At 37.5% G+C, this 21,176-nt stretch overlaps 1 protein-coding gene across 3 annotated transcripts in view; it reads right to left on the bottom strand.

Annotated features, from left to right (window-relative positions):
• Positions 1-20,851, bottom strand: part of tgfbr1a (transforming growth factor, beta receptor 1 a) — a 35,475-nt gene extending 14,624 nt beyond the window's left edge. The window contains exons 1-2 of one of the 3 annotated variants that reach the window (XM_067453815.1): positions 20,696-20,851; positions 2,746-2,979 (exon numbers count right to left, since the gene is read on the bottom strand). In XM_067453815.1, coding sequence (XP_067309916.1) covers positions 2,746-2,979; positions 20,696-20,771 — 310 coding nt within the window. In that variant the 5' untranslated portion in view covers positions 20,772-20,851. Of the gene's footprint in view, positions 1-829; positions 958-2,745; positions 2,980-20,695 lie in introns of those variants that run through there. The other 2 variants (XM_067453816.1, XM_067453817.1) reach the window with 2 other exon arrangements.
• Between the last annotated feature and the right edge of the window lie 325 nt (positions 20,852-21,176).

Here is a 21,176-nt window from a genome sequence, read left to right as displayed (position 1 = left end):
AAAGGACCTCCAGGAGCAGGTCTGTGCAAAAGCATCATAAATTAATAATTGAGGAGGTATTTATCTCTGGTTCATTACTGTAGGCTACATCAAAGTCTTGTGGCACAATTTCTTTTAACCTAAACATATGGTTCAAACTAATTAAAAAAATAAGCAACAAAGCCTGCTTTAAAGAGCTAAGCACTCATGACCCTAGCGCCATTGTAAAGTGGAAAACATGAGCGCAATTTATTTGTTACTAAATGTCCCTATCTATGACATAATAGCCAGCGTGCACTCCCAAGGTTTTCAGACTACTTCAGGACACAATGCGTTTTAATATAAAACAGCGAAATTAAATTAATTGACCAACGTTCAACCACCCAATGTTCAAACCAAATCTACGCCCTTGACGTGACTAACACAAAGGTAGCAGGACTCAGGTCAGGAAGGAGCGAGCTAGCTCTTAACTATGTGTGGAAATGTCTGCTACCTCATCTGTTATTCAGTTTGCATATTAGAGCCACAAAGAGTTTATATGTAGTAAGACTGCGATGTGTAAATTCTGCGGTACATCAATTACTGAAGCAAAGGGGTTTTGGACAGACATTTTTGAACTCGGTCTCGACTCTGACTCTACCCTCTCTGGACTCAGACTCGACCCTCTCTGAACTCAGACTCGACCCTCTCTGAACTCGGACTCGACTCGGACTCGACCCTCTCTAAACTCGGACTTGACCCTCTCTGAACTCGGACTCGACTAGGACTCGAATGAGCTGGTCTCGACTACAACACTGAGTTCAAGGTCATCACTATTTTTTTTTAAAGCAGGATAAAGTGTTAGACTCACCTTTCTCTTTATGTATCAGAGGAGTACTGATTTGAGGCATGCTTCATGCTGTACTGTGTCCTGCCCAATCCTTAGGTAAGCCCCGGGGAACCCAAGATTTGGATGCAGCACTAAAGTAACAATGCATGCTAGAATGCATGCTAACAATATAACCCCAATCCAAATATGAACTTGGGTATTGACAAACTTTTATTACATATTGATGTTCCCATTCCATCAGTCACTTCCGACACCACGTCAGAGACCAACGAATAGGAATCTTGCTTGCGAGAGTCAATCTACTTTGAGTGTAACTAAACAAACCAATGGATATTGGCATGTAATGATTGCACCAGATGCTCATGCCACACAGCGCGGGTATAAATAAGGCACAGAGTTGCATCAAAATGCTTTTTTGCTTTGGTGCCGAGTGGTGGATGGGTCATTCCAAAAAGCAGTGGAACTGACTGAGCCTGCCTTTTGGAAGTGGATCTTTTCAGTTGTTGTTGGTGTGACAGCACAGCAGCGGGTTGCATGTTCTTCTACCTCTCATTTTTGCTTGTAAGAGCAAACACAAAGGCTGTTCTCCCAGCTGGTTCGGTGTGTGCACGGTGGAGAACGCTAAAAAACCATTATTATGGCTGGTAAGAAACCGCCCAAGTCAGGCATGCTGTGGTTTTCACGGATGCCTCTGTAATGGGCTAGGGGGCCACGTACAACGGGCATGCAGTGTCAGGGGTTTGGACGGGCCTGCACCTGCATTGGCACATCAACTGTCTCGAGCTGCTAGAAGTAGGTCTTGCACTAAGCCGCCTTAAAAGGCTGTTACAGGGCAAAGATGTACAAAGAATTGTAAACTCAGGGAGGAAAAAGATCATGTCCTGTTGATGGCGCCGTACAGGCTTGACCGGACTTGGTTCCAGAGGTAATGCTCCTCGCGACAGCCCTGGCAGATTCCACTGAGGAATTACCTTCTGTTTTAGAGAAGATTGGGTACCTGTGGCATCCATGTCCAGAACTCTGGAAGCTTCATATTTGGTCCCTGGACAGGACGCAGAGGTTCTAGATGACTTACCCCAAGAGGTAGTTAACACCATCACTTCAGCACAAGCACCGTCTATGAGAAGTGGAAACGTTCGTCGTTTCTATGTTCGTCGAGTAGTGTTCATCTCGAAGATGTTTAATCGCTTCTGTGCTTTCCTTTCTGCAGTTGCCCTCTACCCTTAAGGTCTATGTTGCTGCAATGTCTTATCATGACCACAAAGAAAGGTATAACGTTTGGGAAGCGCGACCTGGTCGTCAGGTTCCTCAGGGACCAGGTGGTGAAGCTGCAAGCGTTGTCCCAGGAGGAGGCAGACTCATTCCTGGCTTTGCTCTGGCCCTTCAAAGCTCTTGGAATGCTTTCCCAGTGTTATCCAATAAGTCACTGAGCAGGTCATTCAGAACAGGTAAGAGATTTCAGGAGGCTCACACAGGGCACTGGAAGGGGGCAGAGGCCATGGTGCTTTTGTAAGGATTCCTATTCGCCGGTCTCGGACATGGTGTCGGAAGTGACCTACTGAATGAATGTTAGATTACCTATGTAACCCTAGTTCACTGAGGGAGGGAACGAAGTCGCGCCACGTTCTGTCGCCATGTCCTCTGTACCCTGCTGGGGTGCCAGTTCATCTACTCGGCTCCTCAGCAAAAAACTGATTTGATGCACCTGTGCTTCATTTATACTCGTGCTGGATGGGATGAGCAGCTGGTGCAATCATTGCATGCCAATGTTCACTGGCTCATTTAGTTACACTTGAAATATATGGGCTCTCGTGAGTGAGATTCCTATTCATCGGTCTCCGACATGGCATCTCTGTCCCAGGGAACGAGGGCTACATACGTAACCAAAACGTTATAGTGTCTACTTAAAAGTCATCACAATCACATTATTCTCTTACCTGGGCTGACTTTTGGGATCTTGTTGCACATGTGAGTGTCGCAGCAGTACGGATGCTTGCCGTTGTTGGAGGGGGAGCACACAAAAGGCCTGTCCCGTGGGTAAAGTTGATCTTGCTGAATGCACTGACGCTCCTGTATTACAATCTGTCCGGCAGACTTTGCGACGACCGCATAACACAGGCCGGTTGTGTTACATGTCCGATTCACACATCGCTCACAATAACAAAGCAATCCTGATTGGGAAAAGAAAGAAAAATACACGTCAGGTTAGGATGCATTTAGATGGTCAGCTTGTTTAGCAGCACAAGAAATGTCCTAGGCAGATTAGTGTTAGGCGACATGCTCCATAGTCATATAGTCCTATCATCAGCCTGTGGGATCGCTGATTCAATAGTTCATTTATTTGATTTCATTTTATGATCGCGGAGACTGATAATTTTTTTTAAATCATTTTGCAAGCAAAGATGGAGTTGGTGATGAAGAAAAAGGTCACACCGCATACATATTTTAAAAGGCGAGCACGTGAATATCACACATACAATTTGCAAATTTTGCATGAGAATTACGTGGGTGAAGGAGTCACCAAACCACAACCAACTATTCCCTGAAAGTGAAAGCAAAAACTTGGCAAACTTTCAGCATATTCAGCATATCGGCGTATTCTCTTAGAGACAACAAGGAATCTACCTCAACATGAGCTGACAACGGAACATCAAATTTTTACTGGCTTAATATTTCTCCTGTGGAGCATCAATAATGATAGTAAAAAATGTGAAGAATCAAAAAAAAAAAAAAAAAAAAATGTGGATCAATTCGTCGCGACTGTTTTCCAAGATGGTGGCTGTCCGTGAACACGTAATGCACTATGTTTATAAGGTATCTTCTTATTAAACGGTTTGTACACTTACAAAGTTCTCAATGCTTCGGTTTGCATGTAGGGACCCTCATTATGCTACCGTGTTAGTGTGAGGCTATTTTGAGCCTTGTTAGTGGTATTAACTAGCGATTTAATTTTAACACCCTGTGTCGACCCTGTGCCCCATAGACAAGCGCTATCATCTAATCTTTTTTTAAAGATAAAACTCTTTACATTTGATTTTCATGAAAACGCATCCCAGAGAACGATCTACTCGGTAACCATCTGTTAATTACCCCTAGGTTAATTTCTCACAGGAGTTGTCCTTTAACTTTACTGTAGTATGAAGCAGAGCAGGACCGAATGTTTAGGGAGCTGAACAAGGCCGCTGGAGTGATTGTTACGCAAACACATGGCTCGTGAGCAGCAGGACTTTTATAATGACGGGACACAGTCGCCGGCGCCATTTCCCCCCATTTTCAGAAATAAAATTCAGGTCCTGAATGAATGTCTGTAAAATTCCCTATAAATAATTCTATATGACAAAAAGAAGGCTTCAAATAGATCGGTGATCGGATCTGCAGATACTGCTTCCTGTGATTGACGATCGGTGACTGGCTACAAAGATCCTGATCAGAGCACCCTTATTTAAATGTGTTTAAAATGATGTTATGACGTGATGTAGAATGATGTAAAATCCTGCATAGTGCACCTTTAAATCATCAAAGTTAAAAAACATAAATTATCTTATAGCCTACTAGCTAATTTAATGCTGCATTAACAAATAATTTCTAATGAACATAGACTGGATCCATTTAACATTTAGCAGGCCAACATAAATACATAAATAGCCAACAGAACGAAAATACATATGAAATAAACAGTGGTTTTAGGTAGGTTAAGTAGTTTCCAGGTACAGATATTAGGTACACAAATGTTAAATATTAAATAACACTGCATATTCTTTACTGTATAAATGAAATACATGTATTATTACATTGAGACGTAGTTAAATTCTACTGTAGAACATTAATATTAATATGTTATTAATTAATATGACATAAATATGTGAAACTGAACTTTTATTTTGACAGGTTACAGAGAAGACCTTCAAGTTTATGTGTGTGTTTATGATATGACGATAGATTTTGTCGAATGAAACAGTCAAATGCTCATGAAGTGACAGGAGATGAGGTTCATGCATTCATGTCCTCATATACTGAGGAGGCAGAGGCTGAAAGGTAAATGCCTTCTGCGCACCATTCATTTACACAGAGACAGAAATATGAAGGATTCATATTTAAACAGTCTTTTTGCAGTTTAATATTCACAGACACTTGTATATATCGAGATTTGATTTAAGTGCACTGACCTACGTTTTATATTTGTTGTATTTAACAACAAATATAAGAATGATGCATCTCTTATAACAAGCACACTTGACAATTTGTAAATAGATCACTTTTTGATTCATTTTGTGTGGGATGCAGTTTTATAGTCCGTTTTCAAAATGTGTTATGTGAGGAGTCCTTGATCATCATTCGTGTAAGTGTTGCAAGTGTGGTCATTTGGTTGATATTACAGCACATGGTGGAGACAGGCAGCATAGCTCTCAGTTGGGCTCATCCGTACCATGCGAAGACTGAAGCCTAGTGTTGTGGAGGTGTAAGGAAGGACACAAACCTGTAGTGACCAAACCTCAAGCAGCCTCAATTAAACTGGTGAGCGAATTCAAATGATTAGGACACGTCCGGTTTCTGTCTGGTGTGTTCTAGTTCAAACACATGCGTAACGATTCAAAGTCTTTAATAAGAAAACCAAAACGCAGGAGATCACAGGAGAATACAAAATTTGTCATCATTTACTCACTCTCATGGCCAAATGAGATTTCAATTTCTACTACTGTTTAAATGTATTTTTGATCAAATAAATCTTTGTGAAGACACTTCTTTCAAAAGTATTAAAGGTGCCCTAGAATGATTTGAAACAATATTTAAAATTGTTCTCTGATATCTACATAGAGGGTATGTGGCTTATTTAAGGTCAACAATTGTCCAGATACGGTTTTACAGGTCCATTAACAACCCTAGAAATTGTCCCTAGTATGTTATGCTCTGTTTTTGCCTTATTTGGAAGGGTCGTGAATATTAATGTTGAGCTCTGCTCTGATTGGCTGTTTCACTGCACTGCTGCTCAATGACAGCATTTATACCATCCTTCATGGCAATGATTTTTCAATGATAGCTTAACTTTGAATCACAAACTGAACTGGGTAGCGCATAAATATGTTGTTTGCAGTAATGTTACAGTTTGACAGTAGAGTAATGATTTAAAAGTCGATTTATTTAGCCAAACAAAGTAATGTAGAAGCCATTCAAAATAGTCAGTGTCATGTTTACTACTCACCCCCTGCAAAAATCATACTTTAGTTCTCAAAAATGTATATTTAATTAACAAATTGACTTGAAGCCTTGTCAAATGACTATCGTTTCAACTTAGATGGTGGAGAAGGTGACGTTAGCTACAATTGATTGACTGAGCGATCTGTAAGCAACTAAACAGCAGTAGTAAACGTAGTTAGCTTCTGAGTTATGTGTTAATGATGAAATATAAGCTCATTTAGATTTCAATTCGTCAAAAGGTTTTGAATTAAATCGTTGCGGTATCTGCTTGTAAATAAACATCAACCATGAATGTTGACATTTATTTATCTGTGGGAAGGCTATGAAAAGTCCTCACATCCCTTGCACTGCCTGGAACATGACATTTGTGTCCATGATCTGCCGTTTTCTCTATCCTCACGTGACACTTGTGTACCTGCTGAACTCCCGACGGCTGTGCACTGCGTAGTTCCGCCTGACAATAAACATTGGCTGACATGCAAATGTTAGGGGTGTACATATTAAGGATCCCAGCGATTGCATCACATGTGGCGTTATGTTGAAAATAGCCTGTTTTTCCATGGTGTTTTTCACAAACAAGATTTACATAAGAAGTTGGAGGCAATGGTGTTTGAGACTCACTGTATGTGATGTCCATGTACTGAACTCTTTTTATTTAACTATGGCAAGGTTAATTCAATTTTTCATTCTAGGGCACTTTTAACGAACGGTAGTATATGGTAAGATCTAAGCGAATGCATCAAGATACTGACCCCTTAAATGAATAATTTACCCAAAAACAAAAACTATGTCATTGATTCCAAACCTATTAATTTCTTCTGTGGAATTATTTTAATTTGTTTAAATGGTTTGCCCTTAACGTGAAAGTCAATTGGGTCCAGTGTTGTTTGGGCTTTTGAGGGCGAGTAAATGACGAGAATAATCTCTTAACTTTACTGTTAGGAGGGTAGTCAAATGGTATGCAGAGAACTTACAATACATTTACAGACTAGCTTCAAAGTAATCTTCTATCACTCCCCTTACACAGTTTACCAACAGACTATTGCTTGCTTTCATCAGCTTTATCTCCTGATGCAATTTCACGCTTATGAAAGTTCCATAGCTCAGAGCAATAAAGACCATGTAGTTAAAAAGCAGTGGAAGGGTTGAATAAAAACAACTATTTCTTAGTATAAATGCAGTTCAAAATGGTAAAGTGTTTTTTGCACAGGCTGTGCATACTGTATTAAGCATCTAGTGCCATCTTTAACTTCTCCTATGGTTTTATTATAATGCCCCTATTATGCTTTTGTCGAATATTACCTTTCATGCAATATGTAAATTGTGAAGTTGTGAAGCCAAAAGAGCACAATAAATAAAGTTATTTTCTCAAAAGAATGAATCGACTCTGAACCACTTAAACGAGTTATCAGGAATTTGAATTCCATTTCCGTTACTGCTACTCGTTCACTATAGCTAACACATTTGCCTAATACCCATCTATGTTGTACATTGTCCGAACAACCTGACCCACCATTAAACGCTATAGCTAGCTGCTACACTGTAAAAAAAATTGGTCGGTTTTTGTTGGTTTAACTTGAAAAAGTAAGTAACCTGGTTGCCTTAAAATTTTGAGTTTATTGAAATTAAACATTTGAGTTGATACAATGAAGGAAAATTGTTTAATAAATAGAAACTATTAGAAATAGAAAATATAATTTTTTTTTGTATCTGATTCTGAACCACATAAAAATGTGATAAATTATGAAAATAGCACTATTTGGCATGTTTCACTGCATCATCAGAAATAAAACACACCCAATATGCTTACAAAATCTTTTAATAATATTTTAATAAAGGTTGTCGAATCTCAAAAAATTGTCATTGTATTAACTCAAAATTTTAATTTCAATGAACTCAACATTTTAAGGCAACCAGGTAACTTTTTTTCTAAATAATTTTTTACAGTGTAGTTCCTGTTGTGTAAATGTCGAGAAGACACTGTTTTCTGCCCTGCAAAAGCAAACCCTCTTGTAAACAATTCCAAAGGATGAGGATGTGAAAAATCAGTGGTTAGAATAACTTACATTGTTACTGTCTTACTGAAATACTTCTGCTAATTAGCTGTGGTAATATCAATGCCTAAAAAAAAGCTTTATGGACAATTCCTTTCCGACATAGACTGGGACATCTGGCCAATCCGAGCAGAGGCTTGCAGGGATTTATAGAGACTGAATCATCCAACGAGTCTTTTAAGAATCATTGAAAAATGAAAGTGTTTTTTGCCATTCAATGCATGTAAACCTGTTGCAGGAGAGCTCCAAAACAAAATTAGGAACCTTAAAAATAGCATAATAGGGGTACTTTAAGAATGTAGAATGAATATTCTTCTGTAAGGTATTTGATATGACACTTCTGATAAATGAGGTCTCTGGAGCACCAGCAGGTTGTTGAAATGACTCCCATTTGCTGCATTGAAGCTCATGTTACATTAACTCATTGTAATTAGTCCCTGTAAGATTTTATATTTTAAAAGCTTCTACATGAATGACCTAAATGAAAAAGATCACTTTTGAGAGTGCTGTGCTTTAGGAGTGTCCTGCACTTGTTTTTTTCTATCGCTTATAAACCTCTATTTTTGGCTTAATTACAGTGCAAATTTTTGATTTCTCTTTTGCTTGCTAACATGCCACAGGAAATAATCATGGATTTAGTCATCCAGATGCAGATAAAAGCCTGTTTAAAAAAAAAAAAAGAAAAAAGAAAGAAAAAAAAGAAAAAACAGCAGTAAAGAGAAAAAAATACTTCAGTGGTAATTAAAGTAAATAAACCAACATTTCATAAACTGGAAAAAGAGACCGCACTTCATTTTCTCTCTATAAGAATACCACTGAGAGGAGGATGCATGTGGAATAATGACTGGCATTTATAAGAGGCAGAAACAGATAAAAATAAATATCACACAAAAAACAAATTCTGTCATTATAACTCATTTACATTTAAACCTGTAAAAACTTTTTTTTTTCTTCTGCGGAACACAAAAGAAGAAATTCTGAACAATGTGCCGGTCACTTTTGCATTTCATTGCAATTTGCAATGATTCATAACTGTAGCTTTCAAACTTCAAAAAGCACACAAAGCAACCATCAAAATATCACAAACCCAGTATAGCATCCGTTCTGGCAGGTCACGCATCAGCTGCCTGTCAGCTGATCATGTCTACCTATCGGAATATATGAAGTCTATCACAGCATATAAAAGCTGCTTCAGTACTATCAGCTGCTATCGCGTTTCACCAAAGCTTATTTAGACTTAAGAAAACGGTGCTCTTTTTAAGTTCAAAAACATATGAGCTATCGAATTTCCTAAGATACAGAATGATACAGAACATACAAGACTGGTTAAGCTGCTTTCCCATCGGGCCGAACTGTTAGGGCTAGTTCACCCAAAAATTTATTAAAAAATTAAAAATGAATGACATAAATTCAATGACATGAGTCGTTCTACAACCATAAGACCTCTGTTCATCTTCAGAACACAGATGAAGATATTTAATATTTAGTCCGAGAGCGTATGCAAGTGTATGCACACTATACTGTCTATGTCCAGAAAGGGAATAAAAACATCATCAAAGTAGTCCATATGTGACATCAGTTGGTTAATTAGAATCTCTTGAAGCATTGAAAATACATTTTGGTCAAAAAATAACAAAAACTACTACTATTCAGCATTGTTTTCTCTTCCGGGTTTGTTTTCAATCCTCAAACAAAGATTCAAACAGTTATGAATCAGCGTATTGATTCATGATTCGGATTGTGCGTCAAACTGCTGAAATCACGTGACATTGGCGATCCGAATCATGAATCAATATATTAAATATGTTGCCATTGCACTGCAACATGTATAAGCATAATTAAGCTTACGGTTGCTTTTGGTGAAACCATGCAAAGGTTCATGGTGCAAACATAATCATTTCTAGCCTAGAAATCGAGACGCACCCTAGCGGCAGCAAATCTAATCTGCCGCGAGTATTGTCTAGCAACTCTCAATACCTTCTGAGGCTGAGCTGTAAAAACCAATCTCTGGTCAGGCCAATCAAATCGTGTATAGAGTCAGTGGGCAGGGCTTAACATGATGAAGGCCGAGTTGCGCTTGCGTGCTACTAGTAAATACAGAGGCTGGCGAACGGCGGTCTTTCGAATCAGCTTTGACCGTGACTCTGGAAGACTTGGAGTTAAGCTTTTCTATGAAAAAACAACAAGAGTAGCCCGCCCCTCGGATTGAGCCCTGTCAATGGTGAGTTTCCAGACCAAACATCTTGATGTGGGTCTGGCTTGTCAGGCTAAATAATTTCTGCTGTGGTGAAGCTCTAAAAAGACAATAATAAACAGTCGTTGTTCAGTTGAGTCAGCTCAGCGTATATTCTGGTATCTGTGTGTTGGTTCCTAAAATTATAGTTATTATTTGAAACATGTTCTTCAAAGTTGGTGCTATTAGAAACAAGCTTGTTCTTAAGCTTTAGTCCTATTAGAAACACGTTGTTCTTACAGCTGTAGTGCATTGGAAAAACGCTGTTCTTAAAGCTGCAGTGCTATTAGAAACATGCTCTTCTTAAAGCTACATAGTTGCTATTGAAGCAGGTGTGTTAACGTTTATTGTTTGCTATTGAAGCAGGCTGTTAACTCTAGTTGCTATTGGAAACACACTTATTATTTAAGTATAGTTGTCATTTGAAACATACTGATTCCAAAGGCTTTCTGACTGCTATTGGAAACATGCTGGTCTTAGGCTATAGTTGCCATTGTGAACACAATCATAGGTTAGCAACATGTTAAAGACTGAAGATTCATTAATCAGATATAACTCAAGATATTTTGTAGTAATGCACAGAAATAAAAACTGTGAGCAGAAACCGAAACCTCAGGATGCACTAGGTCAAAATGTATGCATTTTTAAATATTTTTTAAATTAATATTAGACTTTATGTCAATTTCATGAATTTCTGCAGTTGAAACAGTGATCAACAGATTAGTCTACATGAGTCACTCATTCATTCAGTCATTCATACATTTTTCTAACATAGCTGATGTTGTGTTCACGCATCCATATATATATATACATATATATTTTTCAAATAACAAATATGTTTATATTTTAGTAAACTATAACAACCCTCAGCCTCAGTGTTTTTTTAATGCTACATTTTTGTAACAGAAAGGATTTTTGTGAATATGACCAGAAAAACAAACAAACACTACTGGCCTCTAGGGGTGTAACGGTACACGTAATCGTACCAAACCGTTTCGGTACAGGGCTTTTGGTTCAGTGCATGTGTGTACCGAACGGTACAAATGCAATCTTTAACAGTTAACATTTAGCTTTTTTCAAGGGCGGAACACACTTCAATTTGAGTTCCCACACAAACATTTTAGGTATTCAGTCCATTTTATCACAATATTCAAATGATAAATACCTTGACGCTGTTTAATGTGACGGGACTGATCACATAGGCGTGTCAGTTCAAATTGTGGTGCGCGAGTGAACGCAATCATCTCTTCCTAAAGAATAAACATGATGAATTAATATCTCATAGATATGTTGACTGTTGAGGATATATTACAACTTACTGAAATGTATCACATGTCCTGTAATCTGTGTTTCAACTGCAGAAAGACAAAACAGCTTGAGAACAATGTGTCCACAGCTGTTAGTTCACTAGAGAAACTAACTCCTTCGCTAAATATATGCACAAATTAGCTGCTAAATATATGCACAATATTAGCCTATATATTCATTATATTCTACTGAACCTGTTACTGATGTCTTGTTTATAATTAAATATATCTGTGATGATTTGACAGCCGTGTATAAGTAATTATATTTCAACAACGAATTGGAGAAAACATGTTTTAATTAGATTTAGAAGTAATTGCAAAAACTGCCTCATGTGAAGCTTATGAGTGTTGATTATTATATCTAAAAATAACTGAATTGAGGCTAATAGTTGGGCTTTGTTGTTAACCTTTAATATTACAACGTGTAGCCTAAGTAAGGGCTCCCTATTTAGTTTACAGCATTATCTTTAAGAAACCTTTAGTTATAATTGAAATAATTTAAGGACAGACACTATTTTTTTCACTGTTAAATAAAAATAAATAAAAAGCAATTTTGTAACCGCTGTACCGAAATCGTACCAAACCATCTCTTCAAAACCGAGGTACATACCGATCCATCAGATTTGTGTGCCGTTACACCCCTACTGGCCTCCTTCGAGTAGGGCATCAGTCTCACATACAAGAATTTACCACATGGATGTACTATTTAATTTAATTTAATTTGATAATTAAATCAATTTAATTTAATTATCAAAATTGAAAGCACATCTCCTTTTGAGCAGATTTGTTGGCCAGATTAGAGAAAAACCCTGCTTCATGTTGCTTAACTTAAACATTATTTATAGGTGAGAGATTTTATATCACACAGTGTTCCAATTAAGGATTCCCTAAGAGAAGAGAAAAGGAGCAGAAAAATCGAACAAAGTCTCACTCTGCGCTCACTGGGGTCATTATGTATGCCATATATTCTGCGGGCTGTCACAGTCACTCCTCTAAATGGCGCTGTAAGTGAATAAGAGTTTCTGACTAACCAATTCCAAAAGGTTTAATCAAAAGCTGCCATTAATAATTGCCATAATACACTACGGAGGTCTCTGCGGTTTTCAACATCAGTTAATGGACGGAAATTGTCAGGCACCTTTATACAATCTATTATGTATTATTAAACACATACCTAAAGAACAAAAAAAAAATCTCAATGTATGTTTTGTCAGTGAACAACCTAGCAAACTAAAAGGATTTGTTCAGTTTTCCGATGGAAAGCCCGCAAAATTGTTTTATTTGTCCATCTCCATACACGCAATTCAACCACAGAAAAAAATAAATCAATTACTTCTGTCGCTTAGCAACTGTAGTTGCAGCACATGCTGAACCCATTGCCTTCAGTTACCTTTTAAAATCCCATTAATCACTCTGAGCCTCCACCCATTCGTTCACCTCACCTAACCTCACCCTCACTACAGCAATGCTTGTAAAACATGCTCAAATTATTATATTAATCAATGAAGGTATGTACTATGTAGCATGTTTGTCTGTGTTTGTTTTTATTTTGTGTAATATCTTATATTGTCTGTCCTATTTTCACTCTTAAATGTGTTTGCTCATTTAACATTGAACGATGATGATGATGATGTTTGTTCAAATGTACTGCAAGACAAACGAGATGAAGATCTCATGCTATTGCTGGACATCTTCTCGCTCACTGCATGCGATAGGATTGAAAATTCATCAGGCTAGAAAAAAAAAGGAAGTGGGCGTGTCCAGACAGCATGGTTTAAACCGCAGCCATGCCACTGTAATGAGTAATAACCGAGTGTGCTGGCATTTCCATTAGTACCAAACAACACTAAATTAAAGCAGCTTTCCATCCTGGGTGACTGGAAAAGGAGGATCACATTCTTTTAAATGTGAAATATATAAATATGGAAATATAGAAGATGGTAGACAAAACAAAACACAGACATGCAGATCTGAATCAGACTGTATCCACATAACCAAGACGAAGGAACCTCACCTGACAAACACTTATACCCACTGTCTGGGATTAGTACGATTTCAAAAATAAATAATATTATTATTAAAATTAAGGAGGTATGCATCAATTGATCAAAAGTGACGGTAAAGACATTTATAATGTTACAAAAAACAGGTCTTTTGAGATTTCTATTAAAAAAATCCCTAAAATATAAAAAAGCACAACTGTATTCAACGCTGATATTATTTCACCATATTACTGTGTGATGGACAGATGGACCTTGAATTTGTCTCTCATCTCTGTTTTTACTGTGTTCCTGTGCATTTCATAATATTTACATGAGGTTTGTTGTTTTATATTTCCTGTTTATCTGAGTGAGAGTGGCCTCAAAGTGGTTTTAGCCATTTATGGAAATGTGTAAATGTATGTTTTGGCTTTATCTGTCCTATTCATTGCATTTCTTGATTTGTATCAAGTCTTCTTCCTAATCATCTTGTGTATCTAATTATTCATCATATGGTGTGGCAAGAGTTAATAATAAAATGAAAAAAAAAAAAAAAACAGTATGCTCCAATTATGAAGCAGGAAAATGTGTATTTAAGGCAGTCGTGACTAGTGGAAGGGGGGCGGATAATGTTTTTTGTGGAATTTGAACCCGGTTATTGAAGCGCTGCTTGAGCACATAGAAACTCTGTCCTCAATTAATGAAGAGGGGAGTTTTACCTGTATTATTTCTTTTAAAGGTCCCTTTTTTCGTTTGTTTTTGAAGCTTTGATTGTGTTTACAGTGTGCAATATAACATGAGTTCATGTTTTGCCTGTAAAAAAACGCAGTATCTTTCACACAATTGACTTATCTGTACAGTGCTGTTTCCTCTGCCCTAAAAACGGCCTGAAGATTTCCTACTTCTATGAAGTCCCTCCTTCAGAAATACGCAACGAGTTCTGATTGGGCCAGCGCTTCCCGTGTTGTGATTGGACAGCAGCTTAGCGCACTTTGCCCAGAAAGGTCCCGCCTCTTACCATAACGGGGAGATGCACGTGCTCAATGTGAGCTCTTCTCCACGTGGGAGAGCAACAAGACCACGCCCCCTATTTTGCATCTTCTTGTGGGCGGAGGGTTAGTCAACAAACGGTTCTAGTGACGTCATTACAGAAGGAAGTGCAGGGATGTAGTCCGAACCGGCCGTTCGCTGTAGGCTTTGAAAGGGAACTTCTGTTAAATAAAATATCTCGCTTGGCATTGAACTTTGAGCTTTATAATTTTACAGGTATTATTTATGCTCTAACAGCAACATTACACACTAACTAAAGTTTGAAAGATGGAATCGCGAAGAACTTTAATCATATTTATTTATATTGCACATCTGCTGTTAATAAACATCTTTGTGGATTCTAACATCACCCCGGTTTTTTCTTCACGGTGTGATTATCCTGCTGACCACTCGTCTTTCACATTGTTTTACTGTAAATCGGCCTCAAACTGTCAAATTATGGTGTTTGGGAGTAGTCTCTCCCTCTTTGACGCATGGTCTGAGTTTTCTGAACTCTAATAAGTGAGGTATATTATACAGCTGAAAAACATCTTAAACCAGCATATGATGGTTTCCTGTTTTTTTCTCCCAGCCTGGTCTATTGCCTGGTCTAAGAGGGGTTTCAGACACTTTTCAGCAGGGTGTGTAAGCAAAGTTTGTATTATTCAAACTTCCAGCTCTGACATATGTTCTTCTAATATTGTGATATTAAAAATTATCCAAGGAGCGGAAAAGACACTCAATTTTGTTATGTAGTATCAGAGGACCCTCTGGCTCTAAGTCTCTGAACACATTTCCTTAATCATACGCACATTCAGCTCATCTAGAGGAGCGAGTCAGACATCCTGAGCTGCCAAGTTTTGGAAACCATAACACGGCTAAATCAGTCGCCTGCTGTGAGTCACACTCAGAAAGACACTTTAGCCAGCCGCACAACGCCACCAGCTTTATCCAGTGATTGTTACTATACAACAAATGGACACTCAATCCTCAACCACATGACCAAAACAAACAATGATGGGGGAAATAAACAGAACACTACTAAAAGTCTAGAATATATCCTACCCCAATTCTGGCCTGTCAACGATTATCATTTTTTTCAATCAGTGTAAATCAGTCGGATAAGGCATATTTGCTGACTGAATGGAAGAACAATCATTGGCTGGATAATTTGTTGACTGAAAATCTTTCAGAGAATTTGATTTCAGTTTATTTGTTGTTGTCTGAAGCACAGTACGAGTCAAAAACCTGCTCCGCAAATATTCATGTTGACCCTCCACTATTTCTACATGCACAAATCTCTCTGTGAACCAGAAACCTCCGCTCCCTATGGATTTTTCTTAGCAAAGTTGCATATCAGTCCATCGGTGAGTGTCCATAGAGGTTACTCATTAATCACTGGAATTCATGTGTTCAACTGTTGTGTGTTTTTAGCTCAAGAATTTCTCTAGGGAGGGGCTTACATTTATTTATTTTAAAGAGTGCAGGAAGTTGAGTTCCTCGGGCTGACTGTTCAATCTAAGAAAAGAATCTCAGACAATGACTGGACCACAAAACCAGTCATAAGCCGCACGGGTATATTTGAAGCAAGAGCCAACAATACATTGAATGGGTAAAAAATTATACATTTTTCTTTTATGCCAAAAATCATTAGGATATTAAGTAAATTTCCTACCGTAAATATTTATAAAAAAAAATATTAGTAGTAGTAATATGCCTTGCTAAGGACTTTTTTGAACCCTCAGATTCCACCTCTTCAAATAGTCGTATCTCTCCTAAATATTTTCCTATCCTAACAGCATACATCAATGGAAATCATTGTTTATTCATGTTGTACAAATGACAGCTTTAGAAAATTGACCTAATACGACTAAGAAAAACATTGACTTGGCAGATTCGGATGGGATTAAACACACCTAGGCATACTATATTATAATTAGTGATGCACTGACATGAAAATTCAGGGCCGAAATCGAGAATTCAGGATGCACTTGGCCGAAACCAAAACTGAAGCCGAAAATTTCTTCTTTAAAAAAAAAAAATTATATATATTGATAAATTGCTTGAGTTAATGGATCTGAAATGAAAAAAACACAAACCAATAGAATAATCAAACTTTTTTTGTTACAAAAAAAAACTAAAATATTTTTAACAATAAATATAAATAGTAATACAAAATAATACTATTCTTCTAGTTTTATGTTCCATCAAATACAAATTGTTTTAAGATTTTTGCAGAACAAAACTTTGGTGTCCTCATCTGGAACTTTAATTTTTTTTAAATAGTTCCATAACGCTTACATGTTTAATCTGTGATAGGTTTCACTCACGGTCGAGCTGTTATCCTTCTTCTGCCTAAGCGCATGCGCACGGATGGGAGGGGCAGGTGACATTCATTTTTGGTTTACGTTTTCAGCTGTTTTTTTTATTTCGGCCCAAAACCGATAATGACATTTTCGGCCGAACTTTTTTGGCGGCCGAAATTCTGGTGCACCCCTACCACCCGGTTTGCATTGAAGGGTTATATGTTTGTTCGGAGCATTTTGTTTTGTCAGTGAGCCACAGTTTAATGAAGAGTTTGCGCCAACTGTATCAAATCTGACAGAAGCTGCATCACAAACCACAAGTAAATGATATCACAATACTTTGACTGTAAATGTTTCAAATGGATGTTTTCACAACACCACGTGCACGTGACGTGCATTAGTGATAACGAGTGGGCATTGATACAGTTTCCTATGCAATGATGTTAGCCAATCAAGGAGCCGCTCCTTTTAAAAAAGATCATTACAGACAGAGGGTCAGAATGAAGGTTGAAAATAACTGGTTTTGTATAATGTATAATAAATGTATAATGACAGTGCCACTGCCAGACACATTTGGGAGTCAAACGGACTATTAGTCTATGATTGGCTGCCTGGATTCATCTTATGTCTGTGTACTGTTCTGTCCCACACAGGTGTGTTATTGGTGGAATGGGCAGAACCACACTGCAATGCACAGAAAACTGTGAAGTCAAATACGAAATATATCAAGTATCTAAAAAGTCTTGTTTTTATTACTGCAAAAAGTAATTTAAAACAAGTTAAAACATCTTCCGTAGTGGTAGGGGAATAATAGATCTAGTCAAGTTACATTGACTGAAAACAAGTCTTAATATATTTTGTCTTTTTTAAGTACATTCAGATATTTTACAGAAAAAAACATAAATAAAATATTTTAAAGAAATTATAAATATAAAGAAAAGTATTTTAAGTATCAGTGCCATGTGTCTGCTCTGGATACCAATATGCATATTTAAAATTATTTGCAGATGAGATTATGCATAGTAAAACGGTGTTGTAAGCTCCATGTATGGTGATTTCTAGGATTTTGGAGTAAAAAATAAAGCTTGTGTATGTACACATAATCTCCAGCGATTTATAAAGTATACAAACTATTTTTGTGCAGGTTGTGGTTTGTACGCCTATTTTTATAAACCTAAAAACATTTGTGAGTATGCAAAATCTGCCACTGGTGCATTTCCTTTTAGAATGAAATCTATGCTAAGTTTTATACACTGGCCTGATCTGATCCAGCTTGCCGAGTGACATTGCAGTTTACACTTGGTGTTTGAGTGGAATTCATGACTTATTGCATCAGTGTATAGCACAGGAGAAATAAATAATAAAAAGTACTTGCCGTTGCTCTCAAATTGAGATACAACAGAACAGCAATGTGGTCCCATGTGTTTTGGACTACTTCTGAAAGTGGTTTGAGAAATAAACCCATCCATGTAGCACTGTTAGAACACAATCTTTCAGTGGAAGATGCAGCTTTCAAAACTAGGTCTTTCAAAAAGACAAACCTTTAGAGGTGCATGATGTGGTACAGCATGGACTTTTTGTTTTAAAAAAGACACAAAAATCAGCAGACACAAATTGTAGTACATTTTCACTTGTATCATAGATGTACAGCTTTTTTTGACATTTGACATTTTATAAAATTATATACTATTTTGTGGAGATTTCTGTTACATAATTCACTAAATAGTAATAAAATCAACATTTATAATTCTACAATTGAAGCAGCACAACAATGTACAGTATTGAAAAATGTTAAGATATGCTAAATATTACATTTAATGTTATTAAATTATTAAAGTGTTTTAAAGATTAACTCAAATTCAGAATGTTTTAAAAGTGAACAAACGTTAGACGATGGAAAGGGTGATCTGGAACATAAAAAGAGGCAATTAGCATACACAAATACATATCCAATGTTGATCAATGACAACAACAATAACAAAAAAACTAAATCGAAACTCTAGCCACTGTAGTACCATTATGCTGTACTATATTATTTTGTTTAAAAAAATGATACCATATAAATACACCAAATTCTATAGATCAAGCTCAAATTTTGCCATACATCAGGTCAGGTAATACTACCACATACGATTCCATTTCTTCCTTTTTGACTTTCAGTCCGTTTTTGCGACTGCACAAGACCAAGAACAAAAAAAAATTCTACATGAATGGAAGCAGGTAAAAGATTCAGACAAAAGACAAGCACTACCTGTCAAAACCACAGTTCACACAACTCAACACAAATGGAAACTATTTTTTTTCTGATTTTTCAGGGTCAGACTGTACACTTAACAATAAATCTTTGTGACAGGAAGCTCTGTGATGGGAGAAGAAGAGAGGGCTGGAGTAAATATAGGATGTTTTCGCTCTGCCTATCACAGTGTGTGAATCGAGGACATCTCATCTCAGTCACACAGCTTACACAAGAACGAATGACCCTTTATGTGTTTTAGGAAGTTTTTACATTTACATTCATAAATGTTAATATACAAAATGTTAAATGTTTTAAGCAGGAACTTAATTAGTATTTAACTACAATCTCAACGTCTATTAATAAGAAATCAAAACACATGAATATGTTTTCATCATTGTTAGGTTAATCACCATTTTGTCATATCCCTTGTTAATGTTGAATGTAGAAATAAATGTGGTTTTATGTTGAAATAGCTTTAGTTCAAAAACCCTTCGTCCTTTAAATGAGTGAAAACAACAGCTTAAAGTAAAAGGCATTTGTGTGCGTGAAGGAACGCCGCTGCATTTCATCGAACAGTCCGAACACAAACTAGCCTCGTTATGTTGTCTCGATAAAAAAATCACATTCACAATGACATTTGAATGGGATGTATTGTACACAAAAGCATTCGTGTAAGATTTAAAGCGTAATGCATGAAGTGTCATTTGTATCCTCGCGTGCATTGTGTTGTGGGACACGACTACGCCTCTGAAACAAACTGTTGCATCCATAGATGTCCAGTCATATTACATTTACTTCACTAAAAATAATGAATGGAAAATAGCAGCTATATTAGATGTGGTATTATGTGCCATCTGTTAATAATAGCCTGTGATATTCGTAACGTACATAAATAGCCCGATCTGCTATTACAACTGAACTCACGTAAACATGTAAAACAGGCTTCCTGTCAGTACACATAACTTGATAACAGATGCATAAAGAAAAATCCTTTGATGTTACTCGTGCGGACCGGAAATATGTCTGGGCGATGTCCTAAAACAAAGAGTCTGGCATGTTTACCATAGAGAGTTTTAACGTCGTCTTTATGAAAGGAAAAATGTCCATCACCACAAAACACGTGCGGAACCGACGTGAAATAGGAACTGACTGAAAGTAAACTGCTGTTCAAGCTCGCTCATGAAAGCAAATCTCGTCAACAGTTTCAGATGACTGAAAATTTGATCTAGAGGTTGTTATAAATTAACAGGAGCTTTGAAGTATGGTAAATAAATACTGGGTCGCGATATCCAAACCTCGCGCGGTGCTCCGATTGCATGAGCGAGTCACTCCATCTACCCGTCCGAAAAACGCTCACTCTCGCAAACTGACGTGGATGTGACCGATGTCACGGCACACAAAAAACCACACTAAACAACCATGCCAGCGCGGCTTTCTAAAGACCTGCGCCATGTTTGAACACCCCTAGGTAGTATTCTGAAAAAAAGGAAAACTTAAGAAATGTAGACAAGGGGAATCTACGAAGTCTTACAGCCCCACACACTTACCTCGCGCCTTTTCGGTTGAGGAGAATACAAGTAAAGCCAGGAGCAACGAGCGGCAAAGTAATGTTCCCACGTCCATCGTGGTATAGATAATTCTTCAGGTCTGGTCAGTTTTTTCCTCACACATTCAAGTAGTCGAGTCTTTGCTTCGAGAAAGGGAGCGCTCTGGTTGGCTAGCACTGAGAAATATGCCCCGCCCACATTGAACCCTCGTTACCCTGCCTCAGTTTAGCCGGGGAGTTTAACTGTGCCTCAAAAAACTAGCTGTCCTGGATGTGAACGTTGTTAGAGAATTGATCTGATCAGCCCACATGCAGCTCTCATGATCAGGGATTCAATATATTTCAGTAAATCTAATCGTACTGAGATAATCTCTCTCTCTCTCTCTCTCTCTCTCTCTCTCTCTCTCTCTCTCTCTCTCTCTCTCTCTCTCTCTCTCTCTCTCTCAGAACAGCCTAAGATGGTTTGCTGGTCTAGCTGGATG

This window comes from Pseudorasbora parva, chromosome 9, assembly GCF_024679245.1.
Source record: "Pseudorasbora parva isolate DD20220531a chromosome 9, ASM2467924v1, whole genome shotgun sequence".
Classification (NCBI taxonomy): Eukaryota; Metazoa; Chordata; class Actinopteri; order Cypriniformes; family Gobionidae; genus Pseudorasbora; species Pseudorasbora parva.
The sequence above is the reverse complement of the archived record's forward strand: the minus strand, read 5'-3'. Positions and strand labels throughout refer to the sequence as shown.